Here is a 22,062-nt window from a genome sequence, read left to right as displayed (position 1 = left end):
TAACAAAAGCTGTCCACTGAGGCTAGAAGTGCTGCTTAAGACAGCAGTGAGACTCAACCAAAGCAGCAAAATTACCCTAAGAACAAAAACAAGTCGAGAACACAACATTGATCTTTTAAGTTATTATGGCAAATTTGTTAGCAACCAGATGCTTATTTGCACCTCCAGCTGTTACAGAGCAACATTAGCAGTCATTTGGAGTCATGTTACTGGTCACCTGATGGACGTTAGTCGAACATTCACTGTCTTTTAGCTCAGTTTTTGGTCTCCTCCTCCTCCTGAGGGGAATATCTGGTTCTTTAGCTGCTAAATGCTCCATTATGTTCACCAGCTAGTCGCTAACTGTGCATGGCTGCCGTCTGGTGTTGAGACAGTCATGTTCAGAGGATTTTTAGAGCTAGATTAGAAAAATAAAGTTGTAGTGTGGACATCAATTACAGCTAAAACAATCACTGGACTCACTGTTGGTGGCGGCCGCCTCGGGCCGGTTCAGCGAGCTGATGATGACGAAGCCGAAGCCTTCGCTCTCCTTTCGATTGATGATGACATCACTGGGTTGTGTGTTGGGGGTCGACGTCCTGTCGGAAGCAGCGGCGGTGTTTCCCAGGATGGCGTTGGGCACCTGGGTAGTGATGGTGCTGTTGCCATAGGTGAAGTCACTGCGGGGGGAGCTGTGCTGCGTGGAGACGGAGCCGGGGCTGCGACCATTCTCCGGACACGACTCACCTGTAGGGGGAAGCAGAGAGCTAAGTGGGCATAAACACAAAGACAGCAGTGGAAGAAATGGTAATTTTCAGTTATATCCATCCATCCATTTTCCTCCTTTTATCCAAGGCTGGGTTCCAGTGGCAGCAAGCTCAGCGAGGTACTCCAGACGTCCCTCCCCAGCATCATTATCGAGCTCCTCCTGAGTAATCCCGAGGCGTTCCCAGGCCAGATGAGACCAATAATCCCTTCAGCGAGTTCTGGGTCTACCCCGGGGTCTGTTGCCAGTTGGACATGCCCAGAAAACCTCCAAGAGGCTCTACTCTCACCTCCCTCTGGATGTCTGAACTCCTCACCCTATCTCTAAGGCTGAGACGAGCCTCCCTACGCAGAAAACTCATTCCAGACGCTTTTATCTGCAAACTCATTCTTTCGGTCATTACCCAAAGCTCATGACCACAGGTGAGGGTTAGATAGACTGGTGAAATGAAAGCTTTGCCTTCCGACTCAGCTCCCTCTTCACCACAATGGTCTTGTACAATGTCTGCATTGCTGCTGATGCCACAACAATCTGCCTGTTTATCTCACAAACCCCAAGATACCTGACCCTTCACCTCAGGGCTGTAACTCAGCCCCAAACTAGAGGGTTGTAATACATATATGCCTACAAAACCTTTTTATATGATGAAAAACATATAGTTTTTGGTGTTTAATTATCAAAATCCCATTCTTTTCTGTTTCTTTAAAATGTTTTCATATGTTTGATGACTCATTTTCAAGCTAACAGAAATATTACAGGGTGTGTTTGTTATTAGTGGGCAAAAACCCTAAGAATGTGGATTTATTCATTTCTCCCTCCTCCTCCTGATCTAACAACATGGATGAGCGAGTTGTGGGTGACAGCCATTAGTCCACCCACCTTTTAGTCGCCCAATTAAATCGAGAGGATTTGATTTAACTCAGGGGTGCTCAAGGTTTTGATGACTGAGCGCCAATTCAGGGAGCCGCACAGGAAAACCCATGAACTAGTGACAGGATCGGTGACTGGTCTCATACCGACAAGATTCCCTGAGCACTGAATTTACTTGTTTGCAGATAAGGCAGATTTGTCCCCCATGGACGAAAGCAGTAACACTTTATCTGTATTCTATCTTGTTTCATTCTAAAATGCATCTGAGTCACAGTACAGAAGATAAAAACACTTGAATTTCTGCTGCACTTTAAGGGACACTGTGAACATTATTGGGGGTGAGGAGGGGTCAGTAGTTAGTAGGTGACATTCCTGCCTTCCCCTGTGAGATCTGTCACGTAAAACTACATCAAAAAGATGACTGTCGTGTGCATCATGGGTAATAAATGTGTGTTGAAGGCCGCAGTCAATACTGTTATATTATTTTGAGATTTTATGGTGAAGGGTTTGGTAGTTTTTAGCAGTGACGGGAAAGATCCAAAGAAAATCTTAATAAATCTGGGGATATCTTGCTTTTGACACAAAGTTCAGACCCCTCCACACAATAGTACTTTTTAGACAGTCCCTTACTTAAGTAAAAGTACAAATTCAACAATGTGAAAATAGTAAAAGTACAGTAAAAGTTCTAAAATCAAAAGTACAGAGGAATTATTAACAAAACATACTCAAAAGCACTCAATAGTCAGAAAAGTATCCCTTGTGAATGATGTATTATTATACACAGAGACCCCCTTCCTGAGGGGTTGTGAGAAGATAAATGGTTGAGGAAAGAAGAAGAATAAAGTTCTGCTAAGCAAATATTTATAATATTTTATATATTTGGTCCTTAAATTATTATTTAAATGAGACTACTACTTTAGTATTTAAAAGTGTATTGTATTTTATGAGATTAACATGTCAATATATTAAAAATGATATATATTATTATATTTTTTGTGTTGTGGAGGAAGAGTACAACTACATTTCACTAGGAAATGAAAGCATAAAGTAGCAGAAAAGTAGCAGGAAATACTCAAGCATCATAGATTTGTACTTCAGTAGAGCACTTGAATAAATTCACTTTCTGGTGCTGGAAAAATCTAACTGGCGGACAAACATATGCAGCATTTTTAGGAGATGAAATGCAGCCTGTCAATCACCGCATCGTCTTTATTGATTAAGGCGATTTAAGCTTCCTGACACTCTCTTCCCCCTTTTCTGTCTGAAAAAATTACCACTGCTCTACATAATTGCTTTGGAAGAATCTAAGAATAATTCTGCTTGTGCAAAAACAATTAATTTTACAGGAAAGAGTGTTTTCCCCCCCCCCCCTTCTCTCCTTAAAATTGGACGAGCAGGAGCTGAATCTCATCCTCGCGAAGGATCAAGAAGCAAACACAAGACAGCCAAACAAAACAGAAGAAGCAAAAAGAAACTGTCACAACTGTGGTAAAACACATCATTAAAATGCAGCATCGTGTCAATCCAGCCAGAGAGAAAGCAGCTTCTTACACCTCAAGTTTCTTTTTTTTTTTTCTTTCTGTGTATGCATCCTGACATACCGAGGGATCAAACCCAGTGCTGTTGCCCTGATAGCTCACTGGGAACCAGTGTCGTGGTGTCTGTAGTTAAACAGCTGGGAATTGAAAAAAAAAGCACATACCCACATGTAGTATTTCCTTACACCAACAAGTGCACAAATACAAAAAAAAAAAGAGTGAACTGTATAAAATGTGGGGCATGGGGTGCAGGCATAAGTATGAGCTGAGTGCAGGGAGCAGAGTCTGACACCTTGCAAAGTGCCAGTGGGAGTCAGACAATTAGGATGGAAGTAAGGGCTGCAGAAGAGGCCATGCATGAGTCAGACAGTAGCCTTTGGTGAGAAGAAATTGACAAAGAGGGCGGAATGGAGTGGGAAGAAGTGGATTGGTGAGAAGAGTGCGTGCGCGCGAGGCATCGTGTGTGTGTGTGTGTGGGGAGGCGGCGATAATGAGTACAAGCTGGAGCTCACGGGAGGCAGGCGGCGCCACCCCAAACTCCAGGCTCAAAGGCGAAGAAGAAACCTGAATAACGACCAGGGAGCCACAACCGTGTTTGTGTGTTCGCGTGTACGTAAGAGGAAGAGTGCGGTAATGTGCTGTTTTGGGGGCGGCTTCTGTGTAATTACTCAGAGTGATTAGTGGTTCAGTTTTCCGACTGATTAAATGCTGTTTCCTGAATCGTTACGGGACAAGAGTCGTGGAGAGAGAAACAATTCATTGTCCAATGAAAAAGAGGACAAAGACGTGAGGCGTAACCCTGTGGGATTATAATACGTACAACCCCAATCCAACGTTGTTTAAAATATAAGTGCAATGATTTCCACAGTGCAAAGACAAGATATTTAATGCTCAAACTGATAAACTTTCTTCTTTGTGAAAAAAGAACCCACTCATTTTGAATTTGATGCCGGCAACACGTTCCAAAAAAGTTGTTACAGGGGCAACAAAAGAGCATCCAGAAACACTGCAGCCTTTCATCTAATTTCATGACAATGCTGCACAACAACAAAACAGATCTTCTCCATTCATGTTTGCTCACCTGCTGCCTGCACCCTCCTCCTGATGACCAGGTTCACCTGGCCGTTGCGTGCCGCCCCGTGCATCAAGTCGATGACGTATCTGTGAGGCTTCCCCACCACCGGGATCCCGTCCACAAACAGCAGCTCATCACCGGGCCGCAAGCGTCCGTCCAGGTCTGCAGGACTCTTCTCGATGATTGCACCGATCAAGATCTGTTATCATACGCAGAGTGTTATATACAGGAAGCAGAGGTGCAGAGAAACGGCTTCAGATGTTGTGAGTGTGGCATGCAGTGGGTGTTAACGTGGTTGTTACACAAATAGCTCAAAAATGTTGTTTTGTTACTTTAACAGACAGCAAAAGACACCAAAGCAGCCAGAGCCAGCACTCTCTCAGGGGTCAAAGGTCAGGGTTAGGTGTACACAGTGTGTGTGTAGTGGGTTAGAGAGGAGAAAATGACAGGGTTCCATGCCCGCCGCCATACGAGCCTTCTCACGCGTCTCCGGACTCACAGGCTGCCCCGCCTCGTCCCCGCCCAGCACCCGGAAACCAAAGCCAGACTTCTGTCTGCGCAGGTGCACCTCGATGTCCTGGTACTCTGCTCCTGAAGCAACAACACCACAATATAAGTGTTAAAAATAGCATAATATTGTTATAAGACACATAAGAGCATTTACAAGAAACTTGTTAATAGTTTATAGATTGCTTAAGAATGCTACTAAAAGCCTTATGAGCTTCTTATAATTATGTATAAAAGCATTCCAAACATATTTATGGAGCGACTTATCTACAACGTCAACGTTAAAACTTTGCTGAAGTTTTTGTTGTTGCTTTATTAGGGGATCTATATAGTTTATTATGCACTAATTAACAGTTAACTTTTGTGGTAACTGGATCTCAAGTGTGAGCAACGCTTAGTAAATGTAATAAATCCATTATTATGCACAGCTTACTGTTAATAAGTGCATCACAAAGGATCTATTAACCTTAATAAGCATTATTCACACTTTAGATCAGGTAGCCACAAAATATGATAAAATATTAATTAAGCAAAAACAAAAGCTTGATAACAGTGACGTTACAGTACAGTTAAGGGCGTTATTACATATTAACTAACACTCCTTAAATTTAAGTATTACCAAATTCTTATTAATTTCTCATAATATAAAAAAAGTTTAACATGCGATAATAAACACTTATAGTCTCGTTAACACATATTAATGTTAACAAACAGCTTATAAGGGCATTATACTGTATACCTTAATATAAAGTGTTACCAAAGTCCTGTCACTTACGATCAGCTTGTTTTATAACACTACGACTGCAGAGATGACGTTCTTACCTGAGGAGTCCACAGGAAAAACTGTCCTTGGTTGTCCAGGTTCTAGAAAAAGAAGCAGGACACACACATAAACAACAAACGCACAAATATTGTTCGTACACAGACACTCAGAGGTGCACACACCGATAAACAAACACACACACACTCTCCCATAAAGGGCTGGAACAAGGCAGAAAGGCTCTGCCTCAGCATTAATGTCACCGCAGAATTTCAGCATCATCCATAAAAGTCAGGAAGTGCTTACAGCGTGTAATATACCCGTCCCTTATTTACAGTGTGAGGAGGGATGCAAGCAGTGATCTGTAATCAGGGGCTTCACACAACGCCGTGATCTGCAAAGTGGCGAAATGAACTCAACCGCAGACAAGTGGCTGCGAATGAAAAATTGATTCCAATTGTAACTGTTTTAATCACGCCGAGCGCTGTGCTGGGACTCAGCAGGAATGATGGGACAAAAAAAAAAAAAGAAAAAAAAAAATTATGACTACACACCAAAGGAGTGACACAGCTGTTACCACGGAAACCACGTGCCGTCGTGGCGCTCTTATAGAGATGTAGCTGGTGAAAACCGGAGAGTAACCACGTACTTTCAACAAGCAGTGAAAAGAATGAATCATATCAAATGGATTTTCAGATGAATCATTTTTTGGAAAGCGAAAACAACACAATATTGACAAAATAATCACACCTCAAGATCCTTTTAGTAGCATTTCTGACTCTGAGCTTCACGTCACACGATCTTAATCACCAGATGTTGTTTGCTTAACTTTCTAAAACTTTAGATGCTAACATTTGATTTTTTTCTGAGCACTTTAAAGGACAAATATGTAAAATATTTACTGCACTAAATCACAAAATGACCATGATATGTCATCAGAAAAAGGAAACGAGCCAAGTTGGAATAATGTTGATCAAACTAATGCCCAAAGTTTGCAGAATGAGTAATTGTCTGTTTATGAGTTGTAAGAAATCATCACTAATATTTTAGAAGGTGTAGATGTTTCTAATGTTAACGGAGTCTGGTTAAGCACTGAGACGAACAGCCACTGAACTCAAACTCCAGACTGTGTATTTTCAGAGCTTTTGTTTTCAGGATAACAGGATTAACTTTACACTGACAGACAACCGACAGCTAAATAATTTAACTCATTTAATATAGTATTTATGGCTCCAGTGCACTGTTTGGACTGCAGTTCTTATTTCTGAAAACCTGGGACTTTAATATTTCTCCTTTCGTCTCATCCGTGTTCAGAACGAAATCAATAAATCTGAATGTTTGGGAGGGAAGCACAGCTTGCATAAAAATGAAAACAATTCCAGCACCCTGTCTCACTTACTGCTGGTATTTTTATCTGCAGTGTTTTGGTCGACTCAACCTCCAGAAGACATACGGTCAGACATCACAGCTGTTTCATAAGCACAGCAGTTATTAATTCATTTAGACGATCAGAGGATCAAGTGTCAAATTAAACAACGTAAGAAAACACTGTCATCCAGGTAATTAGGTAAAGAAGGCAAACAAAACGATGACTGTACGCTCATGAAAATAATTAACTCAAGAGGTAAGGATGATTTTATTTTTATTCAATCTTTTTCCTTTTTTTTGGTTGTCAATAATGACATAATACTAAATAATGCGCAATATATTCACAGTAACAAAGTGGAAAAACTATTTTTTGGTTGTCGTCTTCAGTAAGCCATCTCTAAATTTCAGACCTTGATGGGTTGATGAGTTTTCGGTTTCGGTTTGTCTGGATCCAGCGTGCTGCTGATGTGGTGGATTTTAACGGGTTAACCTCATCAAACTATCAAAGGATAAGAAAAAATGACGACAGTAAATAAGGAAAAAACTTCCACCATCCTAAATCCTTAAGACTTTTAATTAAAAACTACACAAATTGTTAGATGTTTGTGTTTTTCTCGAGGTCTTGATTAACCAGTTGACCTCATTTGTGTCATTCTCTGATTGGATAATTCACCCAGCATCTACAGCATAAATATGTGTGGAGGAGCCGTGATGTTTGCTCATGTTGTACTTGACGGAGGTGGTGTACACAGAAACATTCTTGATAATCATACCAGCAGTGAGTCACAGAGTGTGTGGGAGTATTTACACTTTTTGTCTACGCTGGCAACTTTATCTGCTGATGACGATAACATCATAACAAGGGACCTTAAGGTGAGATTGTTTTGCAAACTGCTGTTTCCAAGATTAAAATAGCTTTAAAGGGGTAGTTCTGATCATTTAATGTGGGGTTCTATGAGGTACTTAATGTTGATGGCGGCTGGCAGGCCCCCAGTTTGTTGCAGCAGAGAGGGACACCAGCACTGTTGTGGACGTGGTCAGCAACAAAACCACCTAAAAAACCACCTAAACAAATCAGTAGTCAAATCATGAAGTGTATGCTATGTTTATAATAATATTTTTATCATTTTATCTTGGCAGCAGACAGCCTTTACCAATGGGAAACCACTGTTATATAAGCCCTAATATCACTCTCTCCCATCCAACCAAACTCCATAGGGAAAATCAGCCATTTTACCACACAGAACATGGGAGCTGCTGGTCTGCTACTACATCGACTGGTTAGTTTGTTTGTGTTACTGTGTGACTTCTGTGTTTTAAAAGAATAGTTCGGATTGACCTAAGTCACACAAAAAGACAAACAAACTGATATGGGACGGTAACAGTAGAGCAGCAACTATTGTGTTCTGTGAAGTAAAATGATTAATTTCACCAATGGAGTTTGGTTGGTTTGGAGAGAGATTATTCGCCTTTTAAAGTAGCGATTTCCCGTCAGAAACAGCTGTTTGACACCAAAATAAAGTGATGAAATTATTATCAATATAGTGTACACTAAAACTAATATTGATTTTTTTTAGGTGGACCTTTTTTTAAGCAGCTAAAATACTTTTTGTTGCCGACCCTGTCAGAAGCAGTTCACTGCTTAGCATCAGCGCTGGTGGTCGTCTGAGTACCTCATATGACCCCACATTAAATAATCTATCCCTTTAAACCTCAGCACAGTAAAAACGTTTATGAAATGTATGCGGGAAAAGGAAACTTGAAGGAAAAAAGGGAAAATTCCACTATTTTTGAATAACATCATTGCATAAATCTATAAAAACAACAGCAAAGTGATTTTTTTTTTAATGATCCATTATCCAGGATTAATATTGTATTGAAAAGACTTGATTCTGATGCCAGCTCTCTCTTGTGCCTTTTCCCTGCATTTGTAAGGGAACATTTAAAGGGTTGGTTCACCCAAACAACATTTATTCTTACTTACCTCTAACGTTATCTAGCCATGCAGATAATTTGGGTTTTATTTGCCCCATGTTTTTGTAGAATCGGTGTCCTGTTATTTTGGATAATCCGCAGAAAACTCTGTGAACAGTTTTAATAGGAACGATTTCTTCACTAGAAAGTAATTCGACTAAAAACTGAAATAACTGCCTCTACCACTCGGGGCAGTGACTTTAATGCCCTGACTCTTCAACCCAGCCTGTTTGCATAAAGGCCGACACTGATCTATTAATGCTCGCAGAAAATTAAAGTGACCCGACATTAGCAACTCACGCTGCTTCACCGGTAGCCTGAGGTTGCAAAAAAAAGGTCACAACCTGCTTCGCTCACACCAGCGAGAGCAGCAAATGGAGCGTTCCTAAAAAATCTGTGCCTGTTCCCTGCTGATCCCCAGCAAACCCATTGCCTGACCTTTGCTGAAAGGAAGAACAACTTTACACTGATTTAGTGTCCGCCGCTGAAGAGGAGGGAGGAGAGATCCAGAAAGAGGTCTGACAAGGAGACTTTCTGACAGCCATGTCCTCCTCAATAGCAGGTGTCGTACATAAGATTGAACACCGGTCCGGTCCTGAGAAAACTTTTACTATCTCATGTCAGCTGCTGCCAAAGAAACCTCCAAGAAAGTGCCACACGCAAAACAACACTACATTCATATTTTCAGTATTTATGGATGCTATTAACTGCCATTAACTCCTGACCTGCACGCACCAGACTGTGAATTCAGAGGCTTTTTAAAACAGGGGAATTTCTGCTAGTAATTAAATTAAAAGCTTATACATGGTGGGTTTTTCATTGGATGATTTTTAGCACGGCCCCAACTACCACTGAGTATGGAAGCGTATTGCTGCCATGCCAGAAAGAAAAACGTATCAGTATTACGTTATAGCATCCTATATTGATAAAACATGACATTAAGACAATATAATAGCAGAAGGCTCATTTGCCATCAAGATCAAGAGTAAACAAGGTAAAGATCATCATTTCTTCAGAGTATTTATTGTGTGTCCTTAACAAACAGCTTAGTAACTGTGTATTTTTGTACTTTACATTATAATTAAATGGATATTACTGTTGAATTAATGGATAGAGAGTCAACGCTAACATAGCAGACCTTGCTAACTGCCATTTATCTGCAAAATTAGCAAACAAAAACATTTCCGCAACATGTCTTTACTGCAACATTTTTAGCTGACGTAGAAACAATTTAAAAAAAATAATAGGTGTAGTTAAAAATGCCTGTAACAAGAAAAGTTTCTTGTTATAACATGATATGGTTATATGTTGTAATGGGGTGAAAATATCTTGTTATAATCTTGTTATAACATCAAGAGTTTCAGGTTATGATGTGATACTGTTTATTTGTCTTTTTCTGGTGTGGCAGTAATAAGCTGCTGTAATCGCTGTAACACTCAGTAATTTTCTGTGAAAATGTGGGTTTTCTGACAGAAGTTATAACACACAATTAAAATTTTACACATGGTTGTTATTTTGCTGAAAACTAGCAGATGCAGTATGTTTAAATCTGACTACTTTTAGTCCAATTAATAAAAGATTCACTAGTATTTATTACAGGCAATGTGGAGAAGCATTTAGACTTTCATGGTGGGAAATAAAATTCAAAGAGGATATAATTGGATGGTTAACTATTAAATTAAGTTAAATAAAAAATAAAACTATTAAAATTCTTAATAAGTGAGAAACATTAAGACACAAACTCCTTGCTGCAGCCCTGCATTCACACACACACACACACACACACACACACACACACACACACACACACACCCATAGTTTCCACTGCCTGGGGAATTAAAGTTATGATGCATCCTGATGATATCATAACAAGGAGAAATTGCTTTTTCCACGTTTTACAAGTCGGAGGATGGCAACAAAGCATTATGTCCCAAAAAGATCATCTGCTGCGTGGAGTGTTTATTTATCCCTGTTTATGATGTGAGCTGGCAGAGCGTCAGCGTCTCAATGTAAAGATCCTTCAGTCTGTAACAAGGCTGAGCGGATGGCAGGTTGTGTTTGCATGTGTGTTGACTTGTGTGGGCATTTAACGAGCGAAGATCAACTGAGATAACGTGAGGGATTAGCAGCTGCGAATGCTAATAGGGGAATATATCTGCGAATCATCTGATGAGTGTGTAAAAGCTGAGGGATTTGTGCTGGAGATTCAGCAACAGATCTTTCGGTTTGATCGCGCAACTGTTTAAAGTTTTCTGCGGAGCAGCAAAAGCGAAAACAAAGAGTGTGTGTTGCGAGACAAAAAGAAGGAGCGATGAATGTTCGCTGCTCCACCTTCCAGCGAGGAGTCCATCTTTCTTCAGTGCTAGAGAGGAGTGTTTGTCACAACTACACCTGCAGTTTCAGCTCTGGTACTTACGCCTACTCTCATAGATAGCCCTGGACTTCTCATAAAGGTCATAGGGGTCTGGTTTAGCCAGGGCCAAGGCCTCGGAGGCTGAGTCTGGGACCGAGGCCCTGTGGAGATGGTGGGTTGGGAAGGGGGCGCTGTGGGGGATAACGGGGGCTGACAGGCTGGTCTGAGCGGGGCTGCTCTGGCCCTGCTGGGACTCCCACTGCTCCAGCACCTGTAAAGCACAGCGGCATGACGGGTCAATACTTCACTACCACCTCCCCCACTCGTTGTGACAGTCGATTTCAGCTCGGTAACCATGACAACAACACAGACACACACAAAAAATAAAGTTTGCTTAAGGAGTTTTGACCGTTCGCTAATCCCCAGCTTTCTTCCCCTGTCAAGCTTTCAGTTCTCTCTTTAGATTCATCACTCAAAATCTGCAGTAGTCTTTAAACAGATGCTCCTTGATCACAGATAAAAGTAGACAAAAGCAAGATTCTCATTTATAGCCAAAGACTGTGGAGTTGCTTGAGTTAAAACTTTAAACAGCGGGTCTTTGATTATGGTAAAGGTGGACAAAAGACAAAAGAAAGATTCTCGTTTCCAGCCAAAGACTGTGGATTGTGACGGCTGAAATGACGGCTGTTCCTAGCTGAACAGTTGCAGCTAACTTCATAAGCTAACGCTAGCACCAAAAGAGCTTTGCTGATGAGTAACTGAACTGTTTGGCAAACTTGATGCTAGCTAATGCAAGTTTGGCTGGAGTTACCAGCCAACCCCAGCTACCGAGTTTAAGCTTTCCAAAACCAAAGAAAGTGCAGGACAAAGTTTCTAATGTTTTGCTAAACTCTAATATCTTGAACAGATAATTTTCTATCATTACTTGAAAACAAAACATAGTTAGCTTATCCATTTGAAAGTATTGTTAGCTTGCTTCTGTTGGTACTCAGCAGCTGCAGCTTATCTTAAATAAGATTTTTTGTGTTTGGTTTTGTAAGGCCTTTAGTTTTCTGTTAAGATTTACCACTCAAAATCTGAACTAGTGGGTCTTTGATTACAGATGAAGATAGATAAAAGCAGGCTTTTCATTTCCATCCAAAGTCTGTGGATTTGTTGCTGAAAATGACAGCTGTTCCTAGCTAAGCAAGTGTAGGCAACTTCATAAGCTAATGCTAGCACTATAATTCAGTGAGCCAGTTGGTTGAAAACTCTGTCCCCTGCTGAATTTTTAATGTTTCTAAAGGATTTGTTTAAAAATGAAAAGCCTCTAAAAGGACCTAAGTTGATGCACACGATGGCTACATACATGATAAACTGTTACATAATTTATGCTAAAGCTCCCAGGCTAAAAGTCACCATCCTCACGTCAGCTGATGATCCATAGAAGATAAAAATGAAGGAGCAACACTGTTCCTGAACTGCAGGGTAGAACGTGTATTATGGTCTAGTACTATCTATAGAAATGCAGTGGTGGAAGAAGTCCTCTGATCGTTTACTTCCTTTTAAAATGAACAATACCACAGAATAAAAATGCTAATGGATGATGCTAATGTTACTCTAAACTCCCTTTTCTCTCTTTCTCTTTTCTTTTTAATGTAACATAAAACCCTCAAAATATAGTTAGCTAATGCCTTTGAAACTATCACTATGTTAGTCCTGTCTGATGTAAGCTAGTTAGCCGGGCATGCTAACATTTGCAGCTTACATATAAGCAGGTTTCTCATGTTTTTGGTTTTGAAACAGGTGATAAAGAAAACACAAGCCTCCAAACTATTTGGGTATCAGTCTATCGACTTCTTTACACTGTTTTGGTTCCTGGAGAAATTCAAAGCTTGACAGGCCTGCTGCGCCTCGTTACCGCTGCTGTTCGGGGTGGGGTTTAGCGAACGATCAATTCACGTTTGACAGGAAGCCAGACAGTTAGTGAGGTTAGTAGTTGAAAGAAGCAAAACAATTCCAGCCACTATTTAGACTGCAGAGTGCATCAAGGATGTGAGTATGAAGAGGAAAACAGAGAAATAAGATAAACAGATAAATATGACAGGAAATGTGGCATCTTATTATGATGAAAAGATCAGTTTAAAATGGTAAGTGGACTGGAAACTCTGTTTTATGAGGTAGTACATTGTATATTGTGCGCAATTTGCATAAGATTCATCCAAAAGCACGTTTGGGAACATGCTGTCGTGCTGTTTGAGGTGACACCGGCAGTTTTGACAACACCAGTCAGTCAGAGTGTCAGCCCTGATGTGTCAGATAAGCCGGGCCGGCTCGAGTCACGACCCGACACTAAGCAGATAGCCAAGATGACACGTTGACATGTCAGAAAGCGTGTGAGAGACGGATCCGGAGGGAGCGACAAGCTTTTTCTTTGAAAGTGAGGCGGCGAGACTGGCTGCATATGGCACGCTTTAACATAGAGAATTACGGGGCATCTGGTTCAAGACGCACCGAGAATAAATATCAGCTTCATAAAAAGCTTCGGGACCGAATCAAAAGCGTTTCCAGTCTTTGTGGTTTCGTTCGTGTCTGTCATTGATGTGAAGCACGTCTGCGCAGGGCAGGCTGCAGAGGCTGGGGACCTTGTTAAGGCTGGGATTAGACTACAGCATCTTGATCTCTCTTTCACTCTCTGGCTGTCTCTTTTTGTCTGTTTGATTAAGACTGTGGAAGCAAGTACACCCTGCCTGTAATCTAGTTGGTCCGATGGATGGAGTATACTGCGGGCCTTTGTAAGACGGCGTTACTGAATTAAAAAAAACCTGCACGTGCTCCAACATTAAGCAGATGTTACCTGCAGTATTGGGCGGATTTGACAGACAAATCTCGATAAGCTCATTTGCAAATAAAACACTCGGGAGCTGCAGGCTGAGGCTCCGCTCGGCTCTACTGTAGGTCGATCTGACAATTAGACGATTCCCCGCTCTTCCCTTATTAGTCAAACTCCTCCATATTTCATTCTCAGAGCTGCACAAGCCTTCCTGTAGCAAATGATACCCAATTAAACCGAGACTGAACTCTGGCGTGCGGGTGGGGGGGGTTCAGGAGCGGGGGGGAGAGGCGCCAGGATGAGTCGCACCGGGGCGGGGCAGCCAACAAATGAACACTGGGGGGTAAAAAAACAGAGAGATGTGAACAGACGAGACAGAGAGCTGCTCTGCATGACGTCTGCTGCACTCTGAGAAATAAAGGTTCCAAAAGGGTTCTTCTTAAAGGGCTGACCATATGCTTCTGAACAACCCTTTTTTCTTTGAAGAGAGGGTGTGTCAAGCATTCTGTGTGAGACTGAGGGTTCCATTAAGAACCCTTTTCATCCAAAGAACCCTTTTTAAAAAAAGAGTTCTTCAAGGATTGTTGAAATCTTTCATCAAGGGTTCGCCAAAGGATTTTTGTACTGTAAAATGGTTCCTGATTGAACCCCCTCAGTGAGTTCTAGATAAAATCCTTGGAATATAACAAAGTTTTTGGTAGAACTCCCTTGGTGGGTTCTAGATGAAATCTATGGAATTTGAAAAGGACAGCAGTAGAATCCCCTACGTGGGTTCTCAATAAAAGCCTTGAAATATAACAAAGTTCTCAGTAGAATCCACAAAAAGGTTAGCAGTAGAACCCCCTTGGTGGGTTCTCAATAACATCTTTTGAATATAAAAAGGTTCGCAGAACAACCTCCTTTATGGCTTCTAGATGAAACTCTTGGAACACAAAAAGGTTCTCAGCCGAGCTTCCTGGGTGGGTTCTAGATAAAACCCTTGGAATGCAAAAAGGGTTGCAGTAGAACCTGCTTTGTGTGTTCCAGCTAAAACTCTTTGAATATAAAAAGGTTCCCAGTAGAACTACACTGGTGGGTTCTGGATAAAACCCTTGGAATATTAAAAGGTTTTCGATGGGTTCTAGTTGGCACCCTTAGAAGGTGGAAAAGTTCTGAACACAACCTCCAGAGAAGATTCCGGGTGGAACCATTACACCATGGATGGGTTCTTTGTAGAATCTTTCATAGGAAGTTCTGGGTGGAACCTTGCACAAATGGCTGTAGGTATAACCCTTTGGGTTTTAGGTAGATCTCTCTCAAAGTGGAACATTTATAAAAGAGGAACCCTTCATGGTTCTAGTTTAGCACCTTTATTTCTCAGAGTGTTCTGTGTGACGTTCCAGTCTTTCCCCTCAGAGCTCGGAGTTACAGTTATTTGGAGGGAGATGGAGGAGATCGATTAAAATCAAGTGGGAGCAGAAATGAAGAACACTGACGGGGACAAAGTGTCTTTAAAGCGACACGGTGGAGGTTTTTTTTTTTTCCGGTGGTGTTCAGTTGTCTTCTGGGAACGGGGACAGCGTGAGCCGGGGTCAGAGGCTGGTCAGAGCAGCCCTGGGAGAACGTCCAGGCATGAAATGGATTACACACACAGTCGCACAAAGAGAAACAAAGATAGACGGGCAGAGACACTCGTGCGCAGACATGTGAGTGTGACAAATACACACAGAGACAAAGTGAATCTGACCTAAGAGGATGTTTGGTGGGTGCTATCGATGAGACTGGAGTCTTCTCTACTTGGACAATGTAGTGCAACGTATACACGTGTTTTTTGAACTGCACGTCTGTTTACTTCCTGTCAGCTCTACAGTAACATTACCTTCAAATCCAACCTCACCTCGCAGCAAGATGGTCAAGGATTCAGACCTTTCTATGTGGATTTTGCCTGTTCTACCGGTGTCTGCGTGGGTTTCCTCCATGTTTCATGTGGGTGCTCCGGTTTGCTAGGTCAAGTCTGCTGTTAGCACCCCTGAGGAGCTAGCTTTAAATGCAGAGACCGAATCTGATTGCTTAATTGTACTTTGCGTGGTTGTATATGTCACGATAAAGTTGACCTCTAGTTTAGATTAGCTAATTTAAAGCAGGTGAGCCTTTTGACACAATCACGTTATTATTGAATATACAAGTATAGAAAAGTTATACCCTAAAAAAAATACCTTTAAAAACCTTTGAGGGCTTTTCACACTGCATTTTCTTTGCCCTGGGCTAACAGTTAACTCTGGGACAATTTAGCCTCTTTGCACACACACATTGTTAACCCAGGGTTAAGCCCAGCCCAGGGCTATATGATTCACAGTGCCCTTCTTCTTGCTCTGGTTCAAAGCCTCTGTACACCCACACAGGTGTTAACCTGGCTGAGGTTTCACACCGGCTGCTTTTAGCTCTGGGTTTAGTCCATTTTCAGGGCATAACCCTGCAAACTCAGGGCTAACCCTGCACCGGAGCAGGGCAAACTAGCCCGAGACTTAAGTTGAGGTTAGCCCACTTTGGAATGTGCCAGTATGAAAGCTCTTCTAGCCCAGGCTAACAGCTCACATAACCTGGGACTAAATGCAGTGTGAAAAGCCCAGTTTAAATCATAGATGTATTAAATAGTGTATACAAAGGTGGCACCCAGTCAGTCCAATCAGAGTTGCTCACCTGGCTAATAAGACTTCCTGGTTTACTTCCTGGTTATACGACCCCCGTGCCCACGAGTTCCCACTCAGCCCATAGACTTTACATTGTGATGATGTCACACAGTTTTAAATGGCTTTTTTTTCGGTTTTACAAATTTAAATCCTGCATGGATCAAAAATTCATCATGTAAGGAGTCATAACTGACCTTGTTTGCAGTTTGAGGTGTCTTGTCAACAGATTTACAGACGTCTCTCTTATAATTGTGGCCTACGGGGGGAAATGCTGTTTGGGCCCGTGGGGAATTTCTCATGTCGATACCACGAGTGGCGCCTGGGAAAATTTGGCGGCAAGCCTGAGAGGCAGTGTCCTGTCTAGTTCTATTGTAACTTTGTCGTTTGCGCAGTTGTCGGATGGTGGGAATCATTAGAGTGTGACACATCAAAGGCCTTGAATGATTGATGCCTTTTTTGATTTATTCCACCTGCACTTCAGGAACCTTGCCTCTGATTAGCTAATAACCATTACTTTCTTTGGTAATTTCATTTTGATTTCATTTTGACTTGCCATTTGGTGTGCCTCAGGCACAAAAAGTTTGAAAACGGTTGCTACAAGGCATCAATAAAGTCTTAAAAATGCTTAAAAATATAAAAAAAATCCATCACCAGTGAATGTTTCACCTTCTCAACGTTGTTGTGAAATTACAACTCAGGTTGTTTGGTTGAAATAAACACTTCATCAAGGCAGATGTGAAAATATTCTGGCTCTCCCCGCTGCTTCTCTGATGTCTGACCTTTCTCTCGCTCTTCTCCTGATATTTTCACATCTCGCAGAGTGAATTAAAGGTTGATTTAAACCAAACAACCAGAGTCAGTGATTGTTGGAGCAGCGGAAAGACGAGCCAAGATGTTTTTGGTGAATTTTACTTATTTGTAAGTGGGGATTTTTTTATTTATTTATTTTTTTTTATTTTTACTCTAATTTCAAACACATTATTCAATTATTAAAAGAACTGAGAGTTATGTCACCTCTGTCAGTATAGATGTCAACTCTGTAAGATGGACTATCTGACGGAGTTGACATGTTACAGTTGAGACACATCTTATAGTAACATTATTTAATTAATTTGTCAAAAAATAAAAAGTTCATCAGTGCTTGAGCAGCATTTTCATCTTTTTTTAAACCAGGAAGTGAGGGGTATCACTAAAATCGCAGAGTTGATGGGAATCTGGGGCACAACTTTAAAAGGCCAACATCTTCATTAAAAAATGCATTTTAAAACAAATCTTCACACCTATGTTATCAGCAGGTATGTTTAGCTTTAGATTTTGAAGGATTTTAACACTTTTTTGAAATTGTTTTAAGTTACAAATGCTTGTCTGGGATAAGGGCATTTTGGCAATGTTAGAAATTAGAAAAATAAAGCAGAACAAGACATTTTACAAATTAAATAAATAAATTAATTAAATTTAAATTAATTATTTAGAAAATACATTTTGACCCAAAAAACATGGGATCAGAGTGTCCCAATTCTTAAGGATGGGTGAAATACTAATAACAGTAAATACAAATCTAACTGTGAAAAGTGAAGAAACTAACTTAAGGATAAAAAATCACTACGGATGTAAACAGATGAGCAGTTTGTAAATATATCTTACACTAAATAGCACAAGTACAGAATAGTAGTATAAAAGGTGGCAGAGAAAGTAGGAGAAGATATGAGGGTTTTTTTCTTAACATGACAAAAGGAAATAAAGGCGAGGTGAAAGATACATGACCAGGGAGGAAATGTAAGTCATAAGAAAGTGCAAAAAAAGCTTTTAAAGAATCTGAAATATTGAAAATAAATGTCATAAAACGAAGATAAAGGAGGGATGAAAATGCATCTGAGCCATGCCAAAACAGTTAGGACAGAGACTGAGCAGCTCAATGGCTGTAGCGTAACTCAAACGCCCTCAGAGTGGGTGACCCTGATGGCACCGAGTCAGGCTATGAATTAGCTCAGACTCGCAGGATCAAGAGTCTGGTGAGGTTATGAGCGGGGCTACTCGACCTTTTGGCCACCTTGTAACAATAAAGACGGGCTGAGTATCAAGGCGCTGTAAAAGGCACGGACACACCATGAATCATCATCAGTAGTGGCGTTAGTACGGCGAAGGAGGGATTGAAAAGTCATTTTTTGGAGCTTAAAACAAAGAAGATTAGAGTCGTTCTGATTAGCACACTGCAGCCACTGGTACTAAAGTGAAAATCTACTTTATATTAATGATTAAAGAGCAGAGATGGGGACAGTTTTGGAGGCTGGTGCATGTTACCTGCTTAGGGGTCTTCCAGGGTGAATAGTGACCTGCAATGTTGAGAGAACAAAAAAATGCTTTAGACTGAAAAAAAAAAAGAAAAGAAAAAGATGACAGAAACAGATCATGAGGTGTGAGGTTTAATTTTAGCTGTGAAAGCCAATTTCAAGGGATTCTGGGGGATAACAATAAAAACATTATCAACAGAATTACAGATAAACCAAATAGAAATAAGAATAAACATGAATACAGTGTGTGTGAATGGCGGAAAGGACAAAGAAAAGCACAACAGACTCAAACAGGATAAAAACACAAAGCAGAAGATGGAATATAAATTTCTATGAGGCACCAGCTTATTGTATTGTGAAGGCAGAGAGATTAAAATAAGACCTTGAAAAGGCACAGCTGAGACGCACTAATACAGTATCAGATGTCTTGATATTGAAATGACGGAGCTGAAAATACATGATAGACGGTGATGAGCAGGTGGCAAAGATGATATGAACGTCTTTTCCTATAATGATTATAATTTGAGTGGGGATTTATGTTGTGTTTGAGGTATTCTAAGGTATCTTAACATTTTCTACATTGAGAAAAACATTTAAAGCTGCATCAATTGATTTTTTTGTCCACTAGAGGGCAGCAGAAACAAGTTGTAAACACTCACTGACATATCACCACCAATTTAGCATTCTTCTTCCTTGAAAACTTGGCTCCTACATTACCCACAATGCAACTGGACTGCCAACAGTTCATATGGATGTTTGTGTGTGATCATGCTAATAGCGACTGGGCTAAAGACGTCTGGTAAGCTCACTTCTCTGTAACTCCACACCCACTGATTTTTTCTTACATTTTCAAACTTGTAGTATTCAGTATACACTTCACTTCCTATAAATTTTTCACAGTAAAAGTCTTCTATTAAGAAGCAGCTAAATCGGGAAACGCTGGGTTTTCATCAGGGGTAACACGAGTCCTGTACGGCTGAAAGCGAACGTGAAACAAAGCAGATACCTGCAAATACAAACCGACACAGTGGAGAAGCTAAAAGTAAAACCACAGAGATTCAGTTAGGAGCTACAAAAGTACTGAGAGCCGAACACACAGACTTTCTTTCTGTCTCGCAACACAAGCTTGTTTGAGGGTGAGAAAGCGGAGTTGCCACGGGTTGGCCGCAGTAAGTGAGGCATCACCGCAACCTGCTTGGAGGCAGGTCGACCGTGCTTTGGCTGCCCTCTGAGGACGGTCCATCTTGGGTGCAACTCCGCTCAGCTCAGCGCGTGCAAAGACAAATCAGCGTGGCACGGATTGACTCAGCGTGACAATGCAATACTTCATATTTCAGGTAAGTTGTTTTCATTCATTTAAACTGTACTAGTAGTTAACTGGCAGCATACGGTTCATGGTTTTTGTTAAGCTAACGTTAGCTCATGTTCAAGCTGCTTGTGATCTCTCCTTTTCTGAGGGTCTCATGTACCCACATGGATCGCCATTTCCTTGTGTCCAGCATGGTACTTTTTTGAAAAAGTACCATGCTGGTATTTATTTTTGAAAATAAATAAATAAGTAGCAACTTCAGCAAAAAAAACTTTGTGTGTGTGTTGTTTGGTGCTGATCAGGTGATGTACAGTGGGGTTATTATAAATGGTATTCTAAATGAAAACACTAATGAGATTGCTGAGACTGGGTGAAAACAGCAAAAATTATGTTCTTTTTGTGTTGTTTTGGAACATTTTCATGGTGTGATATGTATATTTCCATGCCACACGTGGTAACATGCCTCCTACATGTGGTCACATGTGGAAAACACCACACACGTAGCTGCTTTAAATGTGAGTTCTGTTTATTTGTGCCCTTGTGGTTCCATATTTCTTCGGCTAAAATCTAATAAAATATCAGCTGTTATTATTGGAAGGAGTTTTCTGTTCTCATTGTGAACAAAATGGGGTCTTTGTGAATCTATCAGAGCTCCGTCCGGGGCTCCAGCAGCGACATTGAAAAGGCAATGGGACTGGAGAATGCTTTACTTAAGTGGGTTCAGGATGACTGAAACTCACAATAAAGTGGGTTCAGTTTGTAATGCGGCGCAGAAAGGTAAAGGGCACACGTTTCCCTTTGACTTTCTCATTCATCTTGCTCTGACCTTTAGAAAGGTACGCCGCACAATTTTGCTGTTTACAGCATTGTTCAAGCACAACACCCGGAGATCTATCTCGGATGATGAAAGAAAAAACAAACAATAAACAGCACAACAGTAGCAGCTGACATCAGTATGTGATACATGCACACAAAAACGGTAATGAAACATTTGCTCCGGCGCCGCTTCTATAGTCAAATTCACAGGAGCATGTAAAAAACAAAGGTGCACGCTCCATCTTCCTGATTCAATTCCTGTCCTTGCTGTCTTTCAAGTGCTGCCACGCTCTCCCCCCTCTGGGATGCTACAATCGTATGCAAATGGAGGGATCGAATTATGGGGTGACTGCTCGAATTATGCACCAGCCTTCCCAGTCTTGGCCTGGCGAGACTCCAATCGCACTGTAAAAACATTCGTCTCACTGAGCCGCGAGTGGAACGGCGACAACATGGAAATTAACAAAAGCTACAGAAGGAAATTCAGAAATGTTTCTCAGACCATCAGCTTCTCTCAGTTAGAAAAAAAAAACAAAGAACAAATATAGAAACAAACAGTTACAACAGCTTATCTAAAACTCAGTGCCAATTTCACTTTCAGCGCACGTAGGGATATTTTATCAGCCCAAAACAGGAGAGAATATTTTGAAAAGTAGGATAACAGCAAAAGCACAGAGACGATTTTTGTTTTTCTTCTCAAAGAAGGTCAATCAGTGAGTCGCCCTACATCTGAGTCAGTCTAAAAGGGATAGTTCAGGTTATTTGAAGTGGGGTTATATGAGGTAATCATCCATTTTTAGTGAATTACCTACAGCAGATGGCGGTCTGCATGCACCCGGTTTGGAGAACCAGCGGGAGCACTGGTGTAGGAAAGTAATCAATGTACTGCTGTGGACGGGCTCAGAAGAAAAATGAGTTTTAGCCACTTAAAAAAAGGCCCACCTATGGGTGCCCTGGTGGCTCAGCTGGCAGAGC

At 41.1% G+C, this 22,062-nt stretch overlaps 1 protein-coding gene across 2 annotated transcripts in view; it reads right to left on the bottom strand.

The window, feature by feature from the left end:
• The window catches only part of magi2a (membrane associated guanylate kinase, WW and PDZ domain containing 2a), a 307,253-nt gene that overhangs the window by 22,674 nt on the left and 262,517 nt on the right, over positions 1-22,062 (bottom strand). For both annotated transcript variants that reach the window (XM_084710530.1, XM_084710531.1), the window contains 6 exons: positions 18,973-19,004; positions 11,254-11,461; positions 5,558-5,599; positions 4,728-4,819; positions 4,235-4,427; positions 463-726 (listed from right to left, as the gene is read on the bottom strand). In XM_084710530.1, coding sequence (XP_084566656.1) covers positions 463-726; positions 4,235-4,427; positions 4,728-4,819; positions 5,558-5,599; positions 11,254-11,461; positions 18,973-19,004 — 831 coding nt within the window. The remainder of the gene's footprint in view (positions 1-462; positions 727-4,234; positions 4,428-4,727; positions 4,820-5,557; positions 5,600-11,253; positions 11,462-18,972; positions 19,005-22,062) is intronic.

The sequence above is a fragment of the Lutjanus erythropterus genome, chromosome 22, assembly GCF_056507025.1.
Source record: "Lutjanus erythropterus isolate fLutEry1 chromosome 22, fLutEry1.hap2, whole genome shotgun sequence".
NCBI classification, from domain to species: Eukaryota; Metazoa; Chordata; class Actinopteri; order Lutjaniformes; family Lutjanidae; genus Lutjanus; species Lutjanus erythropterus.
The sequence above is the reverse complement of the archived record's forward strand: the minus strand, read 5'-3'. Positions and strand labels throughout refer to the sequence as shown.